Source organism: Saccostrea echinata, unplaced genomic scaffold (assembly GCF_033153115.1).
Source record: "Saccostrea echinata isolate AGI-Se365-2 ecotype Australia unplaced genomic scaffold, CSIRO_AGI_Sech_v1 ptg000027l, whole genome shotgun sequence".
Classification (NCBI taxonomy): Eukaryota; Metazoa; Mollusca; class Bivalvia; order Ostreida; family Ostreidae; genus Saccostrea; species Saccostrea echinata.
The window spans coordinates 11,729,137-11,755,846 of record NW_026889776.1 but is presented as its reverse complement, the minus strand read 5'-3'; the positions used below and the strand labels follow the sequence as shown (position 1 = coordinate 11,755,846).

The 26,710-nt window shown below is 32.2% G+C and overlaps 1 protein-coding gene across 1 annotated transcript; it reads right to left on the bottom strand.

Annotated features, from left to right (window-relative positions):
* Positions 1 to 10,140: 10,140 nt before the first annotated feature.
* Positions 10,141 to 22,117, bottom strand: LOC133193228 (multiple epidermal growth factor-like domains protein 6). The gene is made up of 4 exons (XM_061329189.1): positions 21,964 to 22,117; positions 10,609 to 10,848; positions 10,400 to 10,534; positions 10,141 to 10,304 (listed from the first exon to the last, which is right to left on the bottom strand). The coding sequence occupies exons 1-4, from the start codon at positions 22,115 to 22,117 to the stop codon at positions 10,141 to 10,143; spliced, it is 693 nt and encodes a 230-aa protein (XP_061185173.1).
* Positions 22,118 to 26,710: the final 4,593 nt, after the last annotated feature.

Below are 26,710 nucleotides of genomic sequence, written 5' to 3'. Positions count from 1 at the left end.
ATGCTTTATTAAAAGTATGTAAAATTAAGAAAAGATATTTTCCTACGCTTATGATACCACTCATTTTAGTTTTGCGTCAGCAAAGAAAAAAAAAAATCACTTAAAACTCCATTTTCACATTTCTAATTTACACACAAAGGGGAACCAGGAGATTTATTTGGATATATGAATGTTAGACCGAAATAATTTGTTGACATTTTCTTCTTTATATTGCAATGTAGTAAACTGATGATAGATAACAAAGTGATTATTTTTTAGCATTGGTGATATGCTCACTCCACAAAATTTATTATTTATTATTGTTATAAGAAATACCCCCCCCCCCAAAAAAAAATATAAAAAAGAATCCCCTCTCCCCGAAACAAAACAACAATAATTAGTTAAAAAGTTATTTAGACTTTTTTGCCATTGATATGGCAAGATTTAACAAAAAAATACGTTTGTATGCTAACTTAGCTGCCCATGGAACAAGTCTATAAAATCTATAAAATGAGAACAGACTTCATATGTCCAAATTGTGTGTTTTCTCAGTTAATGGTCGTGGAAGTTGGAAAAAGAAACCTTAAGACTCTGAGACATATTTTATAGCGCGTATTTGATCTAGCTATAACATTTTCCAGGATTTATTAAAACTTTCATCATGTGCCTAGCTAGTTATCTTATCGTCAGCAAGCAATTCGCAGAAGGAGCAATTTACAATAGCATTTTATGGTCTTCAGTAATCTTTTTTTTAAATATTATGTTTAGCACAGACAGGGATTATTTATTACCATCTTAGTGAAAAAATTGAAATTGAATGGGAGGCATTTTTACAAATTTAATTGCGTAGTATTCAATGCAGATGGAAGTACATATACACATTTTTTTCTAAATATCGAACCATGCATGATGCATTTTTTCTAAAGAACTTGTGCACTGCTTTAGGTGTAAAATTATTCTAGAGTGTACTTGTTTCTGGAAACGCTTGAGGGTTAAATATTGGTGAACTGGGATTTATTTCTGAGTTTACGAATACATGGATTCAAGAGTCTCTCCATACATCCAAAATAAAAAAAGAAACTTTAACCCCTAGAAATTTTTAATTTTAAAGTATGTATTTTTTTCAAAAGGAAATTTTAAATTCATTTATTTACCAAGATTACACAAGTTTCCATAAAATAATTCCTAGCAATCCTGCAAGACAACTTCAATTGAATCTATCAAAAGAGTCATTTGCACAATTTGGGCTGCAAGAGTGAGCACAATTTTCGCCATACATGTTGGGTAGACACCATAAAACAATGTATTATGCATCCTAAGCATTTCACTTTCATTTCATAACGATATGTCATTTTAAAATAGATTTAGGTGAACCAGTTTAAATATGATTTAGATTCAGTTTTACTGCAATACGGAGAATCCATCCATCCAGAAATGCATATACAAAAACCGTCAGTATGTCTACATTTACTCGTGCATTTTGAAGAACAGACACTGGAGCAATTTATACCGTAATGGTTGAATGTACACGCAAAAATACGGAATATTTTTTTTTCATTATTAAATGTATTCAATATTTGATAAAAAAAAAACAAGATATGTTTGTGAAATACTGATGCCCCTGTATATGAGCTTGTGGCGATGGTTAAAGTTTCTCAAATGCAAGTCAAACTCCAAGATCAAGGTCAAGAAATCAAAATTGTTGTTAAAAAAATCAAGGACTTTTCTCGATGAATATACCTGTAAAATATGAAAGCCCAAGCACCGTTTTAAAGTTACGGCACAGGTTAAGTTTTCTCTAAAAGTCAGTCTTATTCCAAGGTCAGGGTCAAGTGTTCAAAATTAACAATATCCAGGAGAAGGCCTTGTCACAAGAAATTCACATATGAAATACAAAATGCTTTGCACTTATAGTTCAAAGGTTATGGCCAAAGTTAAAAATTTTCAAAAGTAGGTCAAACTCCAAAGTAAAAATTGTTGGTATACAAACGAAGGTCTTATCAAAGAGAATACACCTGTAAAATATAAAAGCCCTAGTACTTACAAAGAGTTAAATTTTGAGAATGTGGGTCAACCTCTAATGTCAAGGTCAAAAATAGTTATACTCAATAAAAGGTCATGACTCGATGAATTTATGACCAAGGTAAAGTTTCGTAAATATTTGCAAAAGTGGGTAAAACTCCTAGATCAAGGTTACAAGGTAAAATATGTTGGTATTCAAAAAAGTTCTCGTCACAAGGAACGATTTATGCCATAACTTCCATTGTCACAAGCTGTAATTAGATGATCAGTGGTCAATAGACAGCGTTGCTTTGTTTTGAGATATTTGTCTAATTTGTCTAAAAGGTGAAGAATTCATTTTCTTAAATTACGTTCCTTACATCACTCTTTTTACCTGAAAAACTTGGGGGAAAAAAAACTATACAAATCTTCAAAAAAAGTTCATACTCTGTTGATTTTTATAACCAGCATCTGTGAATTTAGCGTAAATTAAACTAAAAGAAATTTAAAAAATGGTCCTTTATCATGCTTATAAGAATGCTTGCAGTTAAGTTTTTCACATAACACTATGCTAATATGTATTTAAAATACCACTGAACAGTAAAAATTCATCGACTGACTGCAAGATTTTCACAGTTCACCCATGGAATTTATCAAATCACTGAGAATGATATTTTGGTTTTATCTATTTTTTTTATTAATGAGTATTATATATTGTAATGTTAAAGAGCTAAAGCCACGAACCATCAAATTTGGCCCTGTGTTTTTCACAAAAATAAAGTTTCGAATCAAAAAGAGTACTATACATTAAATGTTAGAGGACAACATACTTGTTTTCCATACGTAACGTATTTTGTTAAATAATGCGACGGTTGGAACATGAGACGGTGTGATAAAAACGTTAAAAAATGCCGATTTTTTGACAGATTTTCCCAAAGTTACATGTGGCCACAGTCAAGAATAACTTTTATACTTACCATAGATATAGATATTGCCGATGCAAATCTTTATGCTTATTATCGTTGTTGTTCGTGGGTGTGGCCAATATGAAATTTGATTTTATATTTAAATTTTGATGCATCAAATAATCACTAATTTGTGAATCAATCGTTAACATTTAATTCATACACCAATAAAAAAACTATACATTTCACAAAATATGCGAGAAAAGCAATTTATTGTTCGTTTAAAACGCTTATTGTGGAAAAACACCTTAAGAATAAACATTTTCTGAAATAAATATCTAGCAAAACATGTTTTTTATTGTGAATAGGTCCATTGTATATGACGTTACTAATAATACGTCAGTTGGGACGTCATAAAGGCTCTAAACTATTTGGAATGTTGCTGAAAAGTTTTGTATGATCTCGAATGCTGTCTTTATTTGTATGATTTAAGCCCAACTGGATGATACCATCAAATTATTAATTAACAGAAATTCACGCCAATCTGTTTTCTTTACTGCCCTTAACACAATACCCCCCCCCCCCCCCCCCGCCAAATGCCTGCTTTGTTAAAACTGTTATATTAGACCTTCAATTTTATTCATCTTTTATTTATATGTTTCTTTTTATTTATTTATTTATTTTATATTCTTGAGACAATTTTAATACTATCGTGCGTGTTAACAGACATGACTCAAATTGTAAACAAATTAATAGAGAATGTAGCAAAGATATCACGCTAGACCTTTAATTGTAAAACAAACGAAATAATAAAAACATAGCTTGCTGTGCAAAGTGAAAATTAAAAGAAAAGAAATAAAAACGCATTTGGATAATCATCTACATTTCGGTTAAACAGAATCTAGGTCACGGGTGCGGGTTCCTCAAGTGCAATTGTTTTGACGAAACCCGATATCGGTACACACATACACGTACATGTATACTACAACTATTTATTATTTTGTACCAGCATATATAAGCCATCGATGTAATAACTGTATTTAAAAAAATCCTCTGAGATGATTCTTATGCATATACACAAAAGGGCTAGTTTCCATCCTACTTCAAAAGCATATAAGCATATATACATGTATTTTGCAATATGTCTGCATTCAATAAATTCGAAGTGAGGATATTGATGATGCATGTGTATAACACATATATACTGATTTTCTCATCATTTGTGAAACATAATTCGACTACACCCAAGTGAGCAAAAATGCATAAAAAATATCACAGTATGTGTAAAACGTTTATGCATCTTTTACTGTGCTCCAAATATTACTGTGCTCCAAATATTTCATAGTTACTATCACAATTTAAGTAATTTATGCTTCAGATCGTCAATTAGCGGAAAGGGTAGCGGTTTTAAATCTATTTAGAAAAAATAAAGAATAAAAATAAATAACTAAAATAAAGTACGTTACATATCAATTACTCTTAAGTTTTTTTTATCTGTAACCATTTCTTTATAACGACTGTAAGTATAGGGTTTGTTTTATCTAAGAATTCAGCACCATGAAAACTCAGAGAGAGAGAGAGAGAGAGAGAGAGAGAGAGTCCTTAAAATGTGTTTAAAATCAAAACAATAAACCAGGAATATGTTCTTTGAAACGTATGAGCGTAATTTGTTTATAGCTGGTTATTTTAAACCCAAAGATATAATTTTTTTTTGATAATACATATAATAATAATATTTTTTTTAAAATCTATTGTCAGCTTATTCTGGTATTGTACGCTTTTACCTCTTTTCTTAGTATTAATTAATTATTAGTATTATGATATGTAGAAAGGACTTATCAGGGGTAGATTCAAGACTTCCAGTTGAGGTTGAAAAAAGGGGGTGTGTCATAAACTAATGACAGCAAAACTTGAAATTGATGTAATTATTCAAAGTTTAATCCTATAAGTTGTCTTGAATTTAACTTTCTTTATTGTTTATTAATAGAAATCAATCTAGAAATTGAAAATTGGTTTGGACTTTCCTACTCCTCTCATTTTTTCTCAGTGAAAGGGGGGGGGGTGCCTGGTGCGGCACCACCACTGTGTACGAAAAAAATATTTCATAAAGAAAACTGAAAAGAAAATGTAGGGACAGCTCTTATTGTTTCTGCGGGTAAGACCTTTTTAAGCAAGTTTTTGTTGAATAAAATCAATCTTGCGCTGATTGTAGGACAATAAGACAAGGATAAATGAACACCTATACACGTGTTTCACTTATGAATGTGACCCACATATCAGCAATATAAACGCAGGTCTACTCTTTTTATAAACCACAAAAAACATTATATGTGCAATGATATCGAACGTGGGAATTTTACACTTTATAGTTACGTATGCTAAAAACGAGTATTTGCTCATGTTTAATCATTTTTTACATTTACATGGAAAATAATCATATATAAATTTTCGCAGATTTCTATCTTTACGAATTCCTTGCAGTAAAGATATCTGGGAGAGAAATATTCGAATATTTTGCAAGAGAAGAGTGTGTGTGTGTGCGGGGTGTGGTTGAGGTGGGATGGGGGGTTCTAGCAAATACCGATAAATATATAATAATGAACAGGGCTGATTTATTTTCTGCTTTAGCCTTAAATTAGTGACTTCTCAACAGATTTATCTTTCCTAAGAATATTTTTTTTGAAATGTATTCCATATTAATCCAAAGAAACTCACATTTAGGGCGACAGTGTTTTAACGAGTTCTGTTTACTAAATAAACCATTTTGATAAGTTGCGACACCCCTTTTCAATTAATCTATAATGTTTTATGTTTCTGTCTCGAAAACGACATTCAAATTATTGTTATAAATGAATAAAGTAAAACTCATTTAGTACGAACACGGATATACCGAATGTACAGCTACAGCAAAGTTTTTTGCAATCCCTTGCAAAATTCCTAACAATTCCATGTAAAATTTTACGGCTATATCGAATTCAGATATAGCAATTTTACGGTTATACCGAACTAATTTTGTGTCCCCTAGAAGTTAGAAATAACGAAATGTACATTTTTTATAGCGAATTTTCAAAGATCTCAATTTTTAAAATATTGAACTGATATATTTATTTTGTAAGTAATCATATTTAAAACTCAATTCATCCGAAAACTTTTGAACTCAAAAGTAAATGTTGTATTTTATACTTCTGTAAATACATATACATTTGTTAGTCATACTTGAAGAAAAAAAAAAACATTGCGAAATATCTAAGTATACTTTAAGGAATTTGTTATACGGATATAACGAATTATGGATATAGCGAAGTAATTTCGCAGTTCTCCAGAACTTCGCTATAACTGAGTTTTACTGTAAATGGATTAGAAACAAGTCCTTCCTACTTTTTACTTCCTCCGTTTTTCCAAATCATTTAGATCTTTTATATGTTAAAATGCCCGCAAGTTCAGGATCTAAGAATTTCGGATTAAAGTCTATTTCCATTTCAACAATTTTTTTTTGCAATTACTTCTATCCAGTTATTGAATTACATTGTGGCTCTTCAGTTTAGAAACATTCGTTTTAAGATCATTTCAAGTATCTTATTATTTTTTTCTGACTGCCCCCTTCCCCACTTTGCAAAACAAACTTCGTGCATGGACGCGCATTCCAAAGATATAAGCTTAATATTTGCAGGCATATTGGAAAAAGTCCGGAAAACTAAGTTGGACGGGCTATCGTCATTTGAAGCAAGTCATATTTTTTTTAATGATGTTTAATACTCAATACTTACATGTAACTAGGAGCGATGCATCGCTCAAAAATATGTTCAAGGGATAGAAATACAATGTTCCTTCTTAAAGATTATAATAGAATAGGGACCAGGTAGAGTGTAACGCAGTTGCCATCAAGACTGCGATGTGAAATCAATTTCCAACTGCTCTTAATTGTCTTAAATGAATTATGAAGTTTATTTGTAAGACAAATGTCCATTCCAATTGATACTAGTTTTAATTCGAAATCACATATGTAAACTCGCTCAAGGTAATTTTTCCGCCCTACGACGTTACGTTTCAAAAAATGACGCTCTACTAGCATTTTCTTTTAAAACACCGTCATACTTCAAACTCTCTTTTTCCAAAAAATATAATCGATATTCAAAAAAGAAAAACGGCAAAGAAAAGCTAAAAGTCTACACTATCAACTGACAAAACCCCGTTACTTTTTGAGACAGGGCCATTTTTGATGGTTCGTGGCTCTTGCTCTTTCAAATAATGTTGTCTCAAGTATGAACAAAACTCCATCAAATCCAATTGGTTTAAAGATGAGGTTTACTCAGGGTTTTAGTTGACAGAAATGGAATGCTATGAAATAAGAATGTTAATTGATTGATTGATTGTTGTTTAACGTTCCTCTGTAAATTTTTTCACTCATATGGAGACGCCATCACTTCCGGTGGAGGGCTACAGATTTTGACTTATACTTACTGAGACACGGGGCCTCGGTTTATACGGTCTCATCCGAAGAACCGGTCTCCACGTCCCGCATTGGGATACGAACCCGCGAGGTAAGGATCAACTCCGCAACTCTAGAGCAGACGCTTTAGTCACTGCGCCACGCGGGCGACAAGAATAAAAAAAAATTCTAGATGGATAAAATATCTATGTTATAATTCATTATCTATTTTGAAAATATATATAAAGTATATTTTATCATTTGAAGAAAATATGCATAAACAAAAGTTAATTTATGGGGGTGATATTCTAACATTTTTTTTCTTGCAGTAGTTACAATAAATTGAGATTCAATGTGTTTTCAACACAAGTTATGATTGTTAAAGTTTATGTATTATTTTGAAAGATTGAATGATATGCTGTAAAGAATTTAAAAGTATGGGGGGGGGGGAACCCATTGAAAACAAAATATCTCGATAATTTGATCATTGACCTAATATAAATTTAATTCAAGCATAATGAGGACAATAAAGGTTAACTAAAGCTATAAACAGTTAAGATTTTTTGTTCATTCAGATTTTTGTAATACTTGATTAAACAAAAAGTAAAAATTGGAAATTTGAAAGATGAAATTCGGACAAAAAAAATTTAGAAGGTTATAATTCAAACACAAACTGTTTGTTTATATTTAGTAAAACTATTCCATTTTTATCAGATTTCCGTCATCTGTTACATTTTTTTATTAAATACAATATTGGTCATAGTGTTATAAAAGGATTGAAGCTATTTTGTTTCTGTGATTGTTAACGCCCCTTCCGATATGTTTTTTTTTCCACTCATATGGAGAAGCCACCAATAGCTGGTGGAGTGCTTCAAATTTAAAAGTTAGACTTATACTGGACACTCATGGTTATTGAGCAGAAACAGATTTGTTTCTTGCCGGCACCTACTGCGACACGCGACGTCGGTTTATATGGTCTCATCCGAAGGACAGGTCTCAGTGGGATTCGAATCTGCGATTGTCGACGTAAGGATCAACTCCTTACTACGCGACTCTAGAGCAGACGCTCTAACCACTGCGCCAGGCGGGCTATTTGAAAGTGAATAATAACACTACAACCATAGGTCTACAATGTACATAGAGGTGGCTTTTCATTCTTATCAATGGAGTTTTTTTTCGTCAGCTGAGTAAACATCACCCATAAAAGCACTTAAAAAGAAATTACATCCCGACAAACAGCCATCGACACATTCACCCATCAAGTGTTAACATGGACTTCTATCTTTACATGTACAATGTCCTGAGCATTGGAACTTGTATTCTTGACCGTATGATTCTTTTTGGCAGGCTATTTTGACAGCAGTAATTTAAAAAAAAAATTATGTGTTTACAATAATCCGAAATGTGCTTGTGTATTTTAATAAAAAAAATCTACAATAAGCATAAAAGAAAATACACTTACTTTGAATACACATTTCTCCAAGAAACGGTTCTTTGCATCCTGCAGTACAGCTACCGTTAAATCTATCACAAATGTCATCTGCACAGTTTTGACTGCATTCATGAGCACAGTTTTTGCCAAATTTGTTAAAAGGACAACCTAAAACGATGACTTTTTAGGAAGTCTTAGTATTTCACATTAACTTTGTTTAATAAATGTATTTACAATTACAGTGAACGGTATTTAAAAAGACGTTTATATATGTATGTAAATATAGATAAATATTCACTTTTGTTGCAATGTGGAGAATCCATCCAACCAGAACTACACTCACAAGAACCGTCAATATGTGCACATGTGCTAGTGCATTTTGGGGAACAGACATAGGAGCAATTTTTACCATAGCGGTTGACTGTACAAGCTAAATAATGGTATAAAATTAAGAAAAATATAGTCTTTTTTATGATTCAATATTTGATTGTATGAAAAGAAAAAAGAAAAGTAAACATATCTCCAAAATAAAGCGATTATGAGAAGTTATATATATTACGTGTGGTGCATTTATGTCCAATATAACCGTCTTTACATCCAAGAGAACAAATCCCGTTCACGTGATTACAACTTTTATCCTCAGCACACTGTCCACTACAGCGGTATTTGCATCCTTTTCCAAACCACCCAGGTGTACATTCTGTAAAAATGAGTAATTTTTCGCTACTTTATCAAAAAGAAGGTATTTTACATTGTCAGTTGGTAATCTTCTTTAACCCATCCACTGTAGTTGTTAAGTTATAACAAAATATGATTTTTTGTAAGTACCTCACAAAAAAGTATTTACATATTGTAAATTATTATTAAAACTTACCTATGTTACACAAATCCCCAGTAAATCCACTGCTACATCCCAAGTCACAGTGTCCAGTTTCCTTGTTACATGGTTCGTCATTTAAACAATGTCCACTGCAGTAGGAATTACAATTAACGCCGAAACGTCCAGCATCACAAGCTGTAATTTGATACCTTGATGTTCTTATGGTAAATGGATGTTTGTTTAAAAGGGATAAAAAATTCTTCTCTTACATTACATATCTTATATAAGTCTTACTCTGATTATCAGGGGAAATACATTAAACATATAGTTCATACCTTGTAGATTTCTGATGCCTAACAAAACACGTAAATTGAACATAATACTTAGATTAAATTGACTAAATAAAATAAAACACTTACATAAACACTTACATAGTTTCATCTATGCAAATTTTAGATTTGCTCAGAATAATTTTTTAAATATTTTTAATGAATATTTTACTTAGTTAAATTGCATTTAAACTTCACTCTTATTCAATTGGATACAGGTAACCGTCCTTTAGAAAGACATTTCCTTATTTATAAACTGAAGTCTTACGTTTATTGCACAATGTCCCAGTCCATCCCACAACACAGCCTCTGACACATCCACCCGTCACGTGGTTACATGGAGTTCGATCTTTGCAATGTCCTAAGCATTGGGACTTACATTCCTGACCGTATGATCCATTAGGGCAAGCTATTTTTACAACAGTAATATTAAAAACCATGCATTTAGGGCTTTACAAATATCCGAAATATGCTTAATATGTATAAAATGAAGGTTCACCTTACATGTTTGACATTTTTCTCCCTCCCAGCCCGCCTTGCATTTTATACATGTTCCATGGACAATATCACATTCTCTTCCAAAACAATTAGTGGGGCAATTCATATCACAATTTATCCCATACTTTCCTCTAGAGCATCCTGTTAAAAATATTTCATAACTTAGAAACAGGAATAAAAACAAGAATTATAAAAAGTGACTTCTGTAAACTTACCTTCCACTAACACTTCACACAAATGAGTGTAGGAAGTAGATTCATATCCCTCTGGATACGTTACTCCACTCAGTCTTTCATTGTAGTAGATGACAAATCGACCATATCCGATACAGTTTGTCGTGAAATTTAATAGAGGTAACTCTGGTCCGTCTTTGTAGCACATATATCCGTCTTCTTTTGTAGTTGAATTTGAGAGATAGAGAGAAAATCCAGCAAATCTTCCCCTTTGCCTCAGGACTAAAAACGAGAGAAGATGGTATGTGGAAATTAATTTTATTCATAGAGGACAATTATCCACTTAATTTTCATGTGATGAATCTATCCATTTTCTACATGTAAAACTAATTAATGCACAGTATTAACAATACAAGCTATTTTGTTTCATAGGATGAAACTCAACCATTCAGTGAATTTAGCGGTGACTAAAAGGTGAGTGAATGACAGATCTTTGTCATTCAGTCATCTTTACATATCTTTCAGTAATCATTCAGTTGACAGAAAGGTGCAGTTTAATCTTTTTTTCTAAGCAGGGATGAGTTCGGGGGGGGGGGGGGCTTGTCTGTTTAGCAGAGATCAAAACTAACAAGATCTGTTGATAAAGACAAAAGCCTTGGCATTTGCTATTTTAAATAACAGTAGCAGTGGATAAACATACTGTATAGATTGTTAGGCAGTTTTCCTTATTCAGGTACCTAACAGAAACATGCCACATTTGGTTTAAATGCATGTGCCCACCTTGTATTAGCGTTGCAAGAATTTTCGGAACCCTCATCTTGAAAGAAATCCTCGAGTTGTGTATGCTACGACACTTAACAGTGAAATATATAACTACCAATCAGGCACATAGTATGGGGGTAGCCTGATTTTTTTCCCCCTGGTTGCCCCCCCCCCCCTTTTTTTTTTTTTAAAAACGATACTACGTCGCTGCCAACGTCATACAGCTTATATCAGGAATTATGAAATGACAAACTTATGATACACAAAAGTTAGTTAAATTCTTGGGTACATATACTTATTTCAAAATATTTTTTATTGTTCTGGAAAATGGCCAAGTAGTATCGCTTGACTTAAATCATTTCAAAAATTATTGAACGACATCAACATTATCTAAATCAGTGAAATTAGTAATTTAAATCAGTAAAAAATGCATTTTATCTACCATTTGTAATGGTCCCATATTTTTCTTCAGAAAAATTAACTTAAAAATCCATATGAAAAATATGCATGTCCTGATAAATATAAAAGTTTGCAAAAAAAGTATTCAAGCTATGTGGTTCAAATGTTATTAGGAAGATCATAGTTTAGAACATGCAGTTATACAGTAATACAAAAAATCATTTATATGACCTCGATCTGCATAATTTGGCACAACATTTTAATTGATCACGGGCATTACAGCTATACGATATTATCATAAAGTTACTTAAAAATAAATTACAGTTGAACTTCGTTATCTCGAACACCATGGATATGTTGAAGTGATTTGGAAGTCCCAAGCACTTTATCTTTAAGTATTTTACCCTCATTATCTCGAATCCTCGGATACCCCGAAGTTTTTTCTCGGTCCCATCGAAGAAATTTTAATCAAAGTTTTCAAAGTTATTGATAGATGAATTTTTTCTATCCACTTTTACCCGTGTCACGGAAGCATTTTCACCCTAAAGGACTTCCCTGTTTAATAGTTCTGAGTGCCCAGTGAAGAGTAAACAAAGAAGATTATGAATAAGGATCAATCACATAAACCAAATAATAATGAATAGTGAACGGGTCAAAAACTTACACCGTAGAAACAAAGGTATGATCAGGTGTCTTGAGGAGAAAGTATCACCCAGGGTTTTCCATAGACTGTTTAACTCCGCCACAGTTAAATTCAATTCTATAACGCAACAGTTACAAAATCAGAGCCATAGGTTTGCAACATTCAAATATTAGCGCCACAGTAAGAGTGCCGTCGATCAGAAAGGTAAAAAAAATCTCAAAATCAACCTCCAAACTTTGTACATTTATTTCCAGTTTTTTTTATAATAATCTGTTAAGCCTTTAACCCCCAGAGACGCATTTGGACGCATTTCCAGTATCACAGATATTTAACTGTTGGCGTTTTCTAAATATTCGAGTTACAACAAAACAATTGATCTTTTCTGAAACTAGAGAAGAAACTAAGCATTTTTTCAACTCAAGATTTTTTGTGCGATGTTGAAAAATTATCATAAACATGAATTGAAATTGCATATCATTGCATGAAGTTGATAAAACTACGCATAAATGACTGATTTTGTGCTATCTTCTGTTGGCTTTATCTAAATTACAAACACAATAAAATAAAAAAAAAATGAATGCCATAACCTGAAAGCTGGGAATATGCCCAACATTTTTTATTCCGGACATTACAAGGTACCTGCATCCGTTACAGAGATATTTTAACTTTTACGAGTAAAACACACAAAATGCACTATGACGTCATTTGACGTTTTACATGCACAATGAAATCGTTCATGAGCTCAGTGTAAAACAACTAGCTCTTTTGATATATGGAAAAGATTATTTTTTAAAATGAATTATTTATAAAGAAGAGTTAATGTACGACACGTTTTGAGCCATAAACATGTAATAAAAGGAATTTTCCGTAGCTTTTGGGAGATATATTATATACATGGAGTAATAGTCTTTCACCCAACGCCCAGATTGCGTGCACCCATTGTATCAGAAATCCCTGTCGAATTTTGTGTCAGTCCTACATGTAGTAGTAATAATTAATTTAAAAATTGAATATTATCCTTACCATTTTCCTAATCTCCAGATTTATTATTGAAAAATAAAAAAATATAAATCTTTTTTTAGTACCTGGTGTACTTTGAAAGGAACAGTGCATTTGTATTAAAGAGACAGGTTAGATAACGCAGTTATCCCTTTTTAATGATTAAAAGATGAAAAAAAAAACTGTCACAATGAAAAAATATATCATAAGTAGTACATCGTACGTCGTAAACGTAGCCAAACAAACAACTGATTTTAATCAGATTGCTATATTTATAGAAATAATTTCTGAATAAACACACAGGAAACTCAGGTTTCTTTGTTCGTGTTCAATTCATATTTCAGTCTTCACAGAGTTAAGAACGTGTCTATATTAAACTGGATAAAAATGGAAAAATTGCGATAAACTAACAAATTCTCCCTCATTGCCTAATCCTTTACAGATTAGCCGGGATTATAAGTGCGTGTAATGAAGAAACTGAAAAGTTGAATCTACTGCTACAACAGAAATAAAACGGAGCAAGTATGTAAAATATTTGCCAGAACATTGCGCGAAAATAACAAAATGCTCTTTTGAATATAAAAACCGCCATTTTACAATATTCTAAAAGCTGTTGAGAAATGTTAATGAAAGTACAATCAGAAGTATTCGGAAACTATGCCTACGCTCTATAATTTTGGAAAAACTTGTGTTTTTCACCATAAAAATCAACGGAAAATATTTTTAAAACATCCTCCTTTCCTTTTTACAGCAATTTTGCATTATTATTTAACAAATTCATACGAAAGCTCTTGTTGTTCCTGAGGGTGGGGGTGGGGGTATGTTTACAGATAAATTACATGAGTTAAACATATGGAAAAAAATGAAGGATAATTTATCCATGTCTATGAATATTTTAAAATCTGAGTACTATTTTAAATGATGTTTTTGATGTTTTAGAGCCTGATTTCAATGGATATACATCTTCTAGACCCCTTATAAAAAGAGTTGTGATTAAGAGCAATGAATAATTTGACACTGGTATAAATAATGTCATATTGTAATTCTTGAATTTATCGGGTGGTAGTTAATACAAGAAGAGGCTGGGCCGAATCGCTCACCTGAGCTCACTGGCTAGGAAGAAGCAGTAATCAGTTCAGTATTAAAGGAAAGGGGGGGGGGGGCAAACTTTAATTTAAACTACCACAGGATGCTTGCATATCAATATCACTAATCATGGCTTTGCTGTTCTTAAACAGAAGAATTTTAAAGATTTTTTTCCGTATGTTTTTCACCGTCATGATAGCTCATTCTGAAGAGCTCTCGCTCCGTGATCGGAAGGAAAGGGGTCCGAGCCCTGGCCGCGACTGACCTAATTCGATAAAAAAATAGGTAGTAACTGTTCCATCGCCATGTGCTCAGCACTTTGAAGTGAAAGTTGCGGGTCTTCAGATACGACCTTAATGACCGAGGTCCATGTCACGTCAGGCGTAAGCACGATAAAGATCCCCCATTGCTCAATGGCCCTGGGTGCCGAGTAAAGGTAAATTTGAAGCCCCTCACCGGTATATGGTGAAGTCTCTATATGATTTTAAAATTCTTGTACGGAACGTAAAACAGCACACAATCAATCATATCCTATGTTTTCCCATGTAAAACTCTGATCTCTCATTGTGGTCCCACACTACCCACCCTTAATTTGAACAAATTTGAATCTACACCACCAAAGGATGCTTCTATAATAATATGACTAATCATGCCTTTGCTGTTCTTGAGCAGATTTTTTTCAAGATTGATTCCTATATTTTTTTCTTATGGAAAACTTAATTGACCCTCTGTTTTGTCCCCATGATTTGAACAAACTTGGTTCTACAATACCTAAGGTTGCTTCTATATAAATATGACTAATAATGGCTTAGTGGTTCTTGAGACGAAGATTTTAAAGATATTTCCTATGTAAAAGCATTTTATAGCAGAAAGGGGTTTATCAAGAGGAAGTTTTAAGAATGTAATTAACTAACCAGAAATTAATTAACAAATATTGCATTGAAGTCTAAGGGGACAAGCATTTCTCTTTTAAAAATAAATATTCAAATAAAAAGAATGTTAATAAATACTGTGGTGAGAGGATGCATACAACATTATAATAGAATTTTTTTACCAGGTAAGTTTTTTTTTTATAATTGAATTTTTCAAATAACAAGAGGCCCAAGGACGTTAGCGATCACCTGAGTACAATACAACAATTTAGAGGATCCATAAACTGATAAATGAAGGTTTGTTGCCCAAAAGCAAGAAAAATAGTATGATTAGCATCAACAAAATAATTGGTCTAGTATCTATCTGTCCCCAATTTATCACTATTACCATGCAGACTATTGACAAATGTCTATTTTTAAACCCCATATTATTACTTCTCACATTGGCCTCTCTTGGCCTTTGAAGAACATTTAAAAAGATTAGTTATTTTTGTCTCATTTTTATTCATTTATTATTTCCAGTTCTACCTGATCATTAAATCTATGAAAGTACTTTTTGTATTATACAATAAATATTCTTGCATAATGCTCGTATTCTATTGATTTTTCAAATACATTGTTTACAGTGATTAATTATCAAAGGTGAATAGCAAAGGGGAATATCTTTGCTCAGCAGAATACAAGTTAATAGAGCCCTGGCAAGGACCAGAACACTTGACTAAATGGTCCAGGTGTTCAAAATTCTGGAAAAATACCTTTGCATATTAAAACTTTTACTCTGTTTGCCTCGAATATGCCCAGAAGCATAGATTTCCCTAGAAATGCATTTTCACTATATTATTAAATAAATAAAGACCCACCCTTACACCAGAACATACGACCCAGGGGGGCATGAACTCACAATTCTGGAAGAAGAACCCTTGCTCTTCATAACTATACACTTGTATTTTTTGCTTTATAACCAGTAGTACAAAAAGATATTTTGAAAGAAATTATGCATTTTCACTATATAATCAAAAGTCATCCCCCCCTCTTCACCAGAACCCCTGACCCAGGAGCCATGACTTTCACAATTTTGGAAGAGGCAATCTTCCTTATCATAACCATGCACCTCCTTTGTTTGAATAATATCCAGGAGCAGAGAAGAACATTTTGAAAGAATTTATGCATTTTCCTATATAATCAATAGAGCCCCGCCCTAACACCAGAACCCCTGACCCAGGGGCCATAATATTCACAATTTTGGAAGAGGCACTCTTGCTCATCATAACTATGTACTTAGTTATTTTATTTAATACCCAGTAGCAGAGAAGAAAATTTTAAAAGAATTAATGCACTTTCACTATATGATCTATATAGCCCCACCCTAGCACAAGAACCCCTGACCCTGGGGCCATGAATTTCACAATTTTGGCAAAGGGCTCAATGCTTATTACAATCATGGCAACAGTTTGACTGCTTGAAGTCCAGGAGTAAAGAAGATGATTTTTAAAGATTGCAATTTTGGTGGTTATAGACCCACCCCTCAGGCCCCAGGGGGGCAGGGACCATGAAATTCACAATTCTTGTTCCCCTTCACCCATAGATGCTATATGTCAAATTTGGTTGAAATTGGTTAAGCGGTTTCAGAGAAGAAGCTAAAAATGTTTAAATGTTAACGCACGACGCACGGCGCACGACACACGCCGACGGACGAAAACGGATAACAATAGGTCACCTGAGTGACTCAGGTGACCTAAAAAAGATGGATATAACCCTTACCAAAATTCAAGGTAATAAATTAGGACACATCCCATCCTTAAGGCTAACAGTAATAAATGAGCATTATGTCTAGATATACTGAGTATTAAACACCTACATATTTGTCTTGTATTCAATTTCATTTAATCTGTTGATATAGGGATGGAATACCTTAACTTCTTTATTTCTGATTCAGCATCCAACTTCTTCTAGCTTCTGAATGCCTGACTTTCCCAAAGCCTTTGGTGGCTAGCCCATTCCAAGGGTTGCCAGGTCATTCCATTATTTCAGGTCTTCAATGCATTTTACTCGAATGCCCCTTAACGATTACACCTATATATTCTATGTAAAACTCTGACCCACTGTTGTGGCCCTGTCCTATCCGTGGGGGTCTTGATTTTAACAAACTTGAATCTTCTCTACTTGAGGATACTTCTTTATTAATGTGGCTTAGATGTTCTTGAGTAGAAGATTTTTAAAGATATTTCCAATATATTCCTATGGTAAACTTTGACCCCCTGTTGTGGCCCTGCCCTACTCCAAGGGGTCATGATTGGAACAAACTTTAATCTACACTACCTGAGTATACTTCTATTATAATATGAGTAATCATGGTTTTGCTGTTCTACAGAAGATTTTTAAAAACATTTCCTATTATTCGTACGACCCCCTCTTTCGGCCCTGCCCTACCCCCGGGTGTCATGATATGAACACATCTGAATCTACAGTATGTCATGATGCTTTCACATAAGTTTCATCTTTTCTTGCCCAGTCTTTCTTGAGAAGATATTTAAAAGAAGCCACCAAATTTTCACGAATACTTTATTATCTCCCCTTGAAAGAGGGCGCGGTACTTCCTGTGAACAAACTTGAATTCACCCAAGGATGCTTTGTGGCAAGTTTGGTTGAAATTGGCCCGATGGTTCTTGAGAAGAAGTCGAAAATGTGAAAAGTTTAAGGACTACAGACGACAGACGGACGCCGGACACTCTTTGATCAGAAAAGCTTACTTGAGCCTTCGGCTCAGTTGAGCTAAAAATTACAATATGACAAGTTGTAATATTGTAATTTTGTATTTACTTCCATCCAGTAATTTCAAAAATTACAATATGACAGTAATATAATTCAATCACTAGTGAACTCTTGTTTGCAATATAAAAAAAATGATGCCAAAATTGTCATTTTTTTTAAATAAAGGGGTGAAAAATATAGGCTGGAATCGAGAGTTAGTGTGCGTAGTCCTTTGCAATACTCTCCCCATGGCCTTCTTTTAAAACTTAATGATGAACTAGTGATATTGTATGTTGGAGTACATTTTAGGGTGTTGTGAATTCTCAGACGCAGGTCTCTGGAACTAGGCAAGTAATTTTATTCAGTGATAAAACTCTACTGAAAGTAAATGGGTGACAATTTGATGTCAAAAACGACTGGGCATTAATATTGTTTCTTCTAGAACACATGGTTTTCCAAAAAGAAAAAAAAAATCGGGTATTTAAGGCAAGATATTTTCTCGCATGATTCTCGGACATCAAATCAACATTTAACAAACGAATTAGAGACAATGTTCAGCAATATCCCTCCTCCTCTCCCTTCGACCAACGTTTAATATATGTCAATTTTTGTAAAGTTGATATCTGTAATTTTAATGTGTACCAGGGCGTTGAATATAGTATATCCATGTTTTGATAGAAATTTCCCTTCTAAAAATTGCTATTTTGTAACCATGGCAACACTGTTCATTGAAATAAAAAAAAACTAAGATAAAGAATTGTCTTTCTTAGTACACTCTAAAAGTGTACCAAAGAGCTAGGTTCACTTTATGCATAAAATGGCCCTGTCCTTATGTCAATTAATTGACTATCACCCTCTGTCCCATTTCATGTATCAAAATAAAGTAGAGACTTGGTGCTTTTATTTCTTGTAACAAAATTTCTTTTTGAGAATCCAGGTATTGAAAATCATGCTTTGAGAAAATGCAATGTTTTTGAATTTTGCAGAAAACATGCGTATTTGACTACCTTCAGCAAAGAAATAAAATATGAGCACAGCCCACCATCCAAAAATTAAAACATGTTTTGTGATCTTCAGAAACAGATCTTTCATTATGTAATTGCATATTTTGGATCAGAGGTTGTGCTCTATATGAAATATCGAAAACATACCTCAACTTTTGGCCATTTTTAAGGGAATTTACAGACTATGGGTAAAATGACGCATTTTATGATGTCATAATGCATTGACTAAAGAGAAAATTACGTCATGTTTAATAGATACACGGTCAGCAAGGGTCCAAGTTATAGATACTGCATTTTTAACCAAAAATGAGCAGTTTCGATTTTTCAGAAATTCTCAGGGCCAAAAAAGGCCCAAAGTGACTCTTGCTCTTTTATTGAGTCAGGTAAAAACTGTAGGAGGGAAAGCAATTTGTAAATTGCTTATACTTACGACAATCAGACAGCTGTAAAGCCATTGTGTAATTGTATAAACTCTTTCTATCAAATAAAATTGACCAGTATAACTGAAAACTAATTGTTTGCATATTTTGTTTTAATAGTATCTCTAAATCCTCTGTTATGGAAACATTATTTGTAAATTGGTTTGTATTTCTGTGATGTAAAATAGTTGAAAACACATATTTTGGCAATGATGGATCTCATTCGTTCCCATGGCAACCACGAAGTCATTTTACTCTGCATAATTAAATACTTTAATATTTTACCTTTCAGAAAATGTATAGGTTGCTTCATGTAAAAGTGACTAGAAAATGTTAAAATTTCAATTTGAAATTTTTATGCAGTTTTGCAGAAAAAATGCAAAATCTCTGGTAGTTAAAGGGTTAATATACTTAAATTAGGGTCAATGGTTTGGCTTGCTAAATCAATAAACCTAGATGATATGGGTAGTGATTTCGATGATATTACACAAAATACCCTTAAACGAAATGTTTAAAAATTTCAAGCTGTGAGGAGCATTAAACTACCTCAAGAAACTTGCAATACATTCTGTCCTTAGTTACTCCGTCGCAGCTACATTGAACAAGCAACTGATCGCGATGCACCTATCAATTGACAATATATAGTAAAATTTGATGCAGTTTTTATACAGTGTGAGGAGGATCGAGCCAAATTTCCATAACGAAAAATGTATTTCATAATAAAATTAAAATATTATAATAAATTATGCTGAATATAAAGAAGCCATTAACTTAAGTGATGCTTTTTCATGTTTGAAGGTAATCGAGGGACATAAACTCAAAGGAAATTATTAGGCTTTTACACATAAACTCTATAAAGTATGAAGAAGTGCTAACATATTTGAAAAGGTTTATGATCCAGATGAAATTGAAATTTAATGGAGTTGACCAGCAATAAATCCAGCACGCGATCATACAAATATAGTTTGAACAATGAAATAGAACAATATGTATAGGATTGTCACAAACTACAAAGGGTGCTTAAAATTCTTATACAGTAAAACTCGGGTATAGCGAAGTCCTGTGGACCTGTGAATTTACTTCGTTATATCCGTAATTCGTTCTATCCGAATAACGAACTCGTGTAAGTATTTATAGCGAATTCGCAATATACCCCTTTTCTCTCAAGTATTACTACCGAATATGTAAGGGAAGCAGTTATCATAAAACATACATTGGATAACTACGGTTTTATTATGAAATTTATTTAAAAATACTTAATGAAAATAAAGTCATTTCAATATATCAGATTTTTAGATCTTTGAAAATCCGTTATAAAAGATGTAAATTACATTATTTTTAACCTCTACGCGACTCATAATCATTTAGCTATATCCATAAATTCGTTATATCAGAGTTCGTTATAACCGTAAAATTTTATACAGGAATTTGTTGAGAATTTTGCCTGGGATCCCGAAAAACTTCGCTATATCCATAAATTCGCTATATCCGTGTTCGTACCAAACGAGTTTTACTGTAATTGGAACTAGAACTATAACTTAATTAATTCCTTGAAAAAATGGAATTCATAGTTGACCTCAATATTAATTAAAAGCATATTTGCTAAAGTCTGGTGACTGCCGCAACAAATGACTAGTCTATATGAAGAAAACATACTTTCACCCTGTCTGATATCCGTAAATAAAAAGGAATCGCCAGTTCTCATAAATTATTTCTTTTCAGTAACTATTCATCGCCAATATTTTCATTATGCATGCTAACTGTACTGAGATTTATAGATGCACACTACAAGATCTAGTGTTAGAATATGCATTGGACGATATAATTTACTTTCTTCTTGAAATATTCGTCCGGTAGAGTTTGTATTCTTTGATTATTTAGGCTTGAAACATACAAATGCATGCTTTCATAAATCAACGACTGAATTTGTTTTCAATAATACTGAAAGCTTCATCGAAAATAAAGTTGTTTATATCTATTTTAGAATTTTAGTATCAACTCGACAAATCCAAATATCCCATAAATATTCCATAATTTGCATATTATCATCAAAAAGTCCTAACAGTTTTTCCTGAAAGATTGTAATTTAGTATTTTTGCTATATTCAATCTGACCAGTGCATAAACTTACCTTGATTTATGCAATGAACTAATTTAAAATAACTTGTTAAATTGCAACAAATATTTACCATACAATGAATTTTCATAGATAGTAGATTTTTTCACAGTACTCTTTGTGTTATTGTACTTAAATTCGTATGCAAGTGAACAACTCAAAGAAGGAAGCATTATCAAAATAGATAAATTTCAACAAAATAAAATGCTTTTAGATGTGATAAGATGTTATAAATGAAGATATTTTTTCTTCTTTTTTTTCAACTAGATGAAAAATCGCTTGGGAATAAACAGGATGACACACGAATATAAAGAAAGGTGATTACTTTATTGAATACTTAAACTTGCCATATTCTTCCCCCATGTCCTTAAACTGTATCCTTATGTTGTATACACTGTAAATGTCACCAAGATCCACGTACCACCAAGCCCTATCATGTTGACTACTAGAACCAATCGGATCAGTCATTGCACAAGTAGCAGGATTCCCATCCACAGCCATATTTGCTTCAGAACCAATCCAACTTAAAGTTGTACTTTGAAATGCCGGTTGATCGTGAGATAAAACATCTAGATTAATCAAGTTGTGAATGAGGTAAAAGTATAATTAAACATGCTTAATCAACCTGAAATTCTAGTTTATGCCTAGATATTTTTAAAAGTCTTTGAATATAGCACATTTTTGAAATATTTCAGCAAGTATTACAGTTTTAATAAAATGATTTAAAACAGATTATTCTAAGCTTCTTTTCCTTCATTCGATTTAAAATATACGATTTTTTACGCAACATACGAAAACATTACCCTTTTATCAATCTGGTTACAAAAAATATGCATGTGAACACAGAATAGAGAATGTTTTGATAAAATGTAAAACAACGAATGTAATTATTTTCGTAATCGATGAGAAACACAATTCCATGTCCTCGACGAAATTTTCATATTTCAAATTAATGTATCATGATTACTTCTACAACCTCTCTCTCGGGCATGTGTGCGCTCTATATCTAATTTTTCATTCTTTGATGTGTAGAAATAAATTTTCATTTACCCTATGGAGTACACGGCGTTTTGAGGTTAAACGTATCTAGTTATGCACTTGATCAAGAACTAAATTTCAATGATATCTGAAGAATTATTTCTTACCATATATGTAACTTGAAAGACCGCAGAAAAACTTAAGGGGTAAAGATTGACATCAACAAAGAGTGTATGAAGTCTAGACCGTGATTCTCAGATTAAAATTAGGCACATCTAAGTTTCAGGTTTAGGACAGATAATACAAACAAACATTTATCAAAATCTTGAAAATAGCAAATTAAGTCATGTTTATTTAAGTAAAATGTTTAAGTTTAACTGCAAAGATTTTCATTTTTCATTCAAAGTTTCACAATAATTTGATTTAAGGATGGATTCTTGTCGGCATTTTACGTCGTCAATGAGACGCCATACATTATGCAGATCTCACAATGCAAAACTCGTATTTAATCGTACATAAGGAAATACTATTGATTAATTTATTAGTTTAAGTTATGTTCAATCTAACTCTATTTGAATGAATATTTTTTTTTCCATCAATATTTCTTTATTTTGCAACAATCGCCATGAAATTTGCAGTTCGGTAGCAAGAACAAAAACGGTTGTTGCAATTTGAATCATATTTCTTTTAACCCGAACAAATACAAACACACTTCGTAAATGCAGAACCTATGTTGCCTCGTTTGATGTCATGTCGTGCGCAGTAAATTTTGAAATTGAATAACATGCTGGTTTTCATTGATTTCTAGATCTGTTTATAGATCTGTTTATATAATAAAATTGGTCTGCTTATACCCAAGACTAGTCAAAATTTGAAGAGGGTATATTATCATTATGTTAAAATCAGTTTTATGAATCAACAAAATAGTATTTTTTTTTTAAATATGATTACAATTTTTATTTCTAACTAATTTGTTCAAGACTACACCAATCAAAGTTTTTGAAAAGTAAGGTGTCTCGTATAGGTACAAATTAATCAGAATGCTGAAAATTAACTTAAGATGTGAAAATATCAGTATTGATACACACATATACATATTATAGTCTGTAGACTATAGTCTAATAAATAGATTGAGAAAAATGAAACATTATATGTTACAAAACAGATTGAGAAAAATGAAACATTATATGTTACAAAACATACATGTTTTTCATTATTTTTTTTCTTTTTCTGTTTTTTCAGGATTAAAAAATATTTATGTATGTATGAATTTTCACCATAATAAAAGAAATAATACATATATGATAGAGTCTACTATGATTTCTTCATTCATTCACAATAGATGAGATTTGTTGTCTAATCTTTTAATCATTTTTCATTAATTTAAAAAAAAAAATAGTCTAAGGAATGTTCATGTTTAAAATTGTAAGGAGAAAAAGAACCCTACTTTACCTTACATTTCTTAATATTTTAGAAATAAATTATTTATTATTTACAACAAAAATAGGTCAAAAGGTATATACCAATCCAGGCATCCATTTTTTGTTTGTATCACCTGTCCTTTAATACAGGTAATAATCGTCATTAATATTTTCGGCAAAAACAACAGTTGTCACATGATACATGAACGTATTTAAAAAAATAATATCGACGACGTCTATAGTTTTGTATGCTTGTGATTAAAAAAAATGTATTATTAGCCAAAATTTGTGGAAATATCATATAGCAAAATTAGATTTAGAATTGTCTTTTAATCTGCTCTTTTCCCATCAATGACGTTATTATCAGTTTTCCACGTATGTCTTTAATGCTTATTAATTTTATGAATGCGAAATGTTTGTCTCAAGTCTAAGACTTTTTCATAATCCTTGGACCTGATCTCATAGGAGGGATTTTTTTTTAATTTATGCATATGTTTATTTACTACAAGTGTTCTGCTTGAAAAAAGGGAATGATATATAATTTTTGTTTAAATATAAGCAATTATTTCAATGGCATCTTTTTTTTCACAACGTTTACATTTTAAGTTTTCCAGAAAATTACGTTTACATTGTTCTTTTCGACTCTTAGTTTTCATTATTAGGAACTTAAAAGGGAGATGGCGAAAGCAGAGGTATCTGATTTTCACCGCTTCTTTAACGATATAAATATGTAATCTTTATTATTTCTTAGTAATAATACAAATAAAACTGTATTTATTCTGTAATAAATAGTTTATTTCAGAATTAAAAGAACGTGTTTACTTTTTCATCTTGTGTTAAAGCACGCCATACATGTACAAAATTTTACATGTCTCAATTTCCACCATACCATATAACAGCATTTATATATCATATTATTCATAGGAATAACTCATATGCCAGAAGATTGAGGTAAAAAGAGAAGATTTGAAAGAATACCATAATTTATGCATAAAAATTTTGAATTGTAATTTATTCCCAATTTTCTCAGTGTAGGAGTGTAGGACTGATGAAATGTTGTAGAACAAAACAAAAAAAAATCAAAAAAAAAAAAAAAAAAAAAAAAAAAAAACAAAGAGAGAGAGAGAGACATACCGTATCCAGATGATAGAGTAATTCCACTAAAGACAAATAGTGTCCAAAAAGTGACCATGATGGATAGACTCACACTGATATCATTTCACGCCCAAATGCAACAATAGGAAAAAAAAGGGCAAAATCACATACGGAAAAAATTATATCTATGGAGGACAATATTGCAAACAATTAAATAAGGAGGTTTAAAGAAGAAAAATGAACGATATGACAAGGTTCCTTAAAATTTTGTTAAAGCTATCGACTGGATAAGGTAGCAGATTGTTGCATGTGTTCATGTGTTTAATACCCTTTTATTACTTTTCGTTTTACAAGATCTATGTTGTCTCTGGAAACCAGGTCTTCCAAAAATCTGTTGGAATTCAAAAAAGGAACTTACTGTTCTCATTTATTAAAGGATCTGATTTTACATTCCTACTAAGCAGATTTTTTTTCGAATACTTCTACTTGAGAATTGCTATGACCTTCAAATTGACAGATATCATCTGAAAGTCCTTTTATCAAGAAACATACCTTACTTTCATTGAATGGTAACTAATTGTGTATTTATTAGAGGACCTCTTATTACTTTCCTCGGAAGTAGAATTTATTCATATAATTACATGCACTACATTGCCTAGAAATTTAACTTCTGAAACATAATCCTCCTAAGTGTTCATGGTTTTCTTCACCTTACAACTATAGTCCTGCTGGACACCTCATTACTGATGACGTAAATATAAATAATAATGAGGACCTCAAATAACTGAATTTAAAGGGCAAAATTTACGGAATCCTGATCTTTCAACTGGCTTCAAAATTTAAAAAAAAATATAAATTATATGATAGATCACGCCAGGCGATTAGTTACACATCAGAAAAGACAATGACACTTTGGAAGAATGGATTAAAAATTTCAGATGGATGTTGAAATCTCGCAGTAAGCGATTTATCTTTCCTTCTGACTTAAATAAATCAGACGCAAAGAAAAAAAAAATAAGATAGATTTCACTAGTCCAAGTTGACGAAGCACATAACATTATTGTCTTTATTTGTAAGGCTCATTATTTATATTGTTATTTTAGAGAAACTGTTATTTAATTCTACTAGAAGTAATCAAACTTATACCTATCTCCCTTTCTGAGAAACAAATTCTTCAAACTTATATGTCACTTCAAAATATGTTTAATCAATCTCAACAATAAACATGAATTTAAATTACTATACCTATACTAGATTCTTAACATTTATAGTAAATATGTTACAAACAAAGATACATAGCGGGTTTTAGTAAATGTTCTACCAGGATTTTACCGTTACGGAAGTTCAGTCGGTAGAGCGCTCGATCTGTGATCGGAGGGTCGTGGGTTCAAACCCCGGCCGCGACTGACCTAAGAAAAAAAAAAGGTAGCAACTGCTCCTTCGCCAAGCGCTCGGCACTTCGAAGTGACAGTTGCAGTTCCTTCGGATGAGACCTTAAAAACCAAGTACCCCTATCACGGCAGGCGTTGGAAGAATAAAGATCCCTTACTGTTTTATGGTCTTTAGTGCCGAGTAAATGTCTAAATTTGAAGCCCTTCAC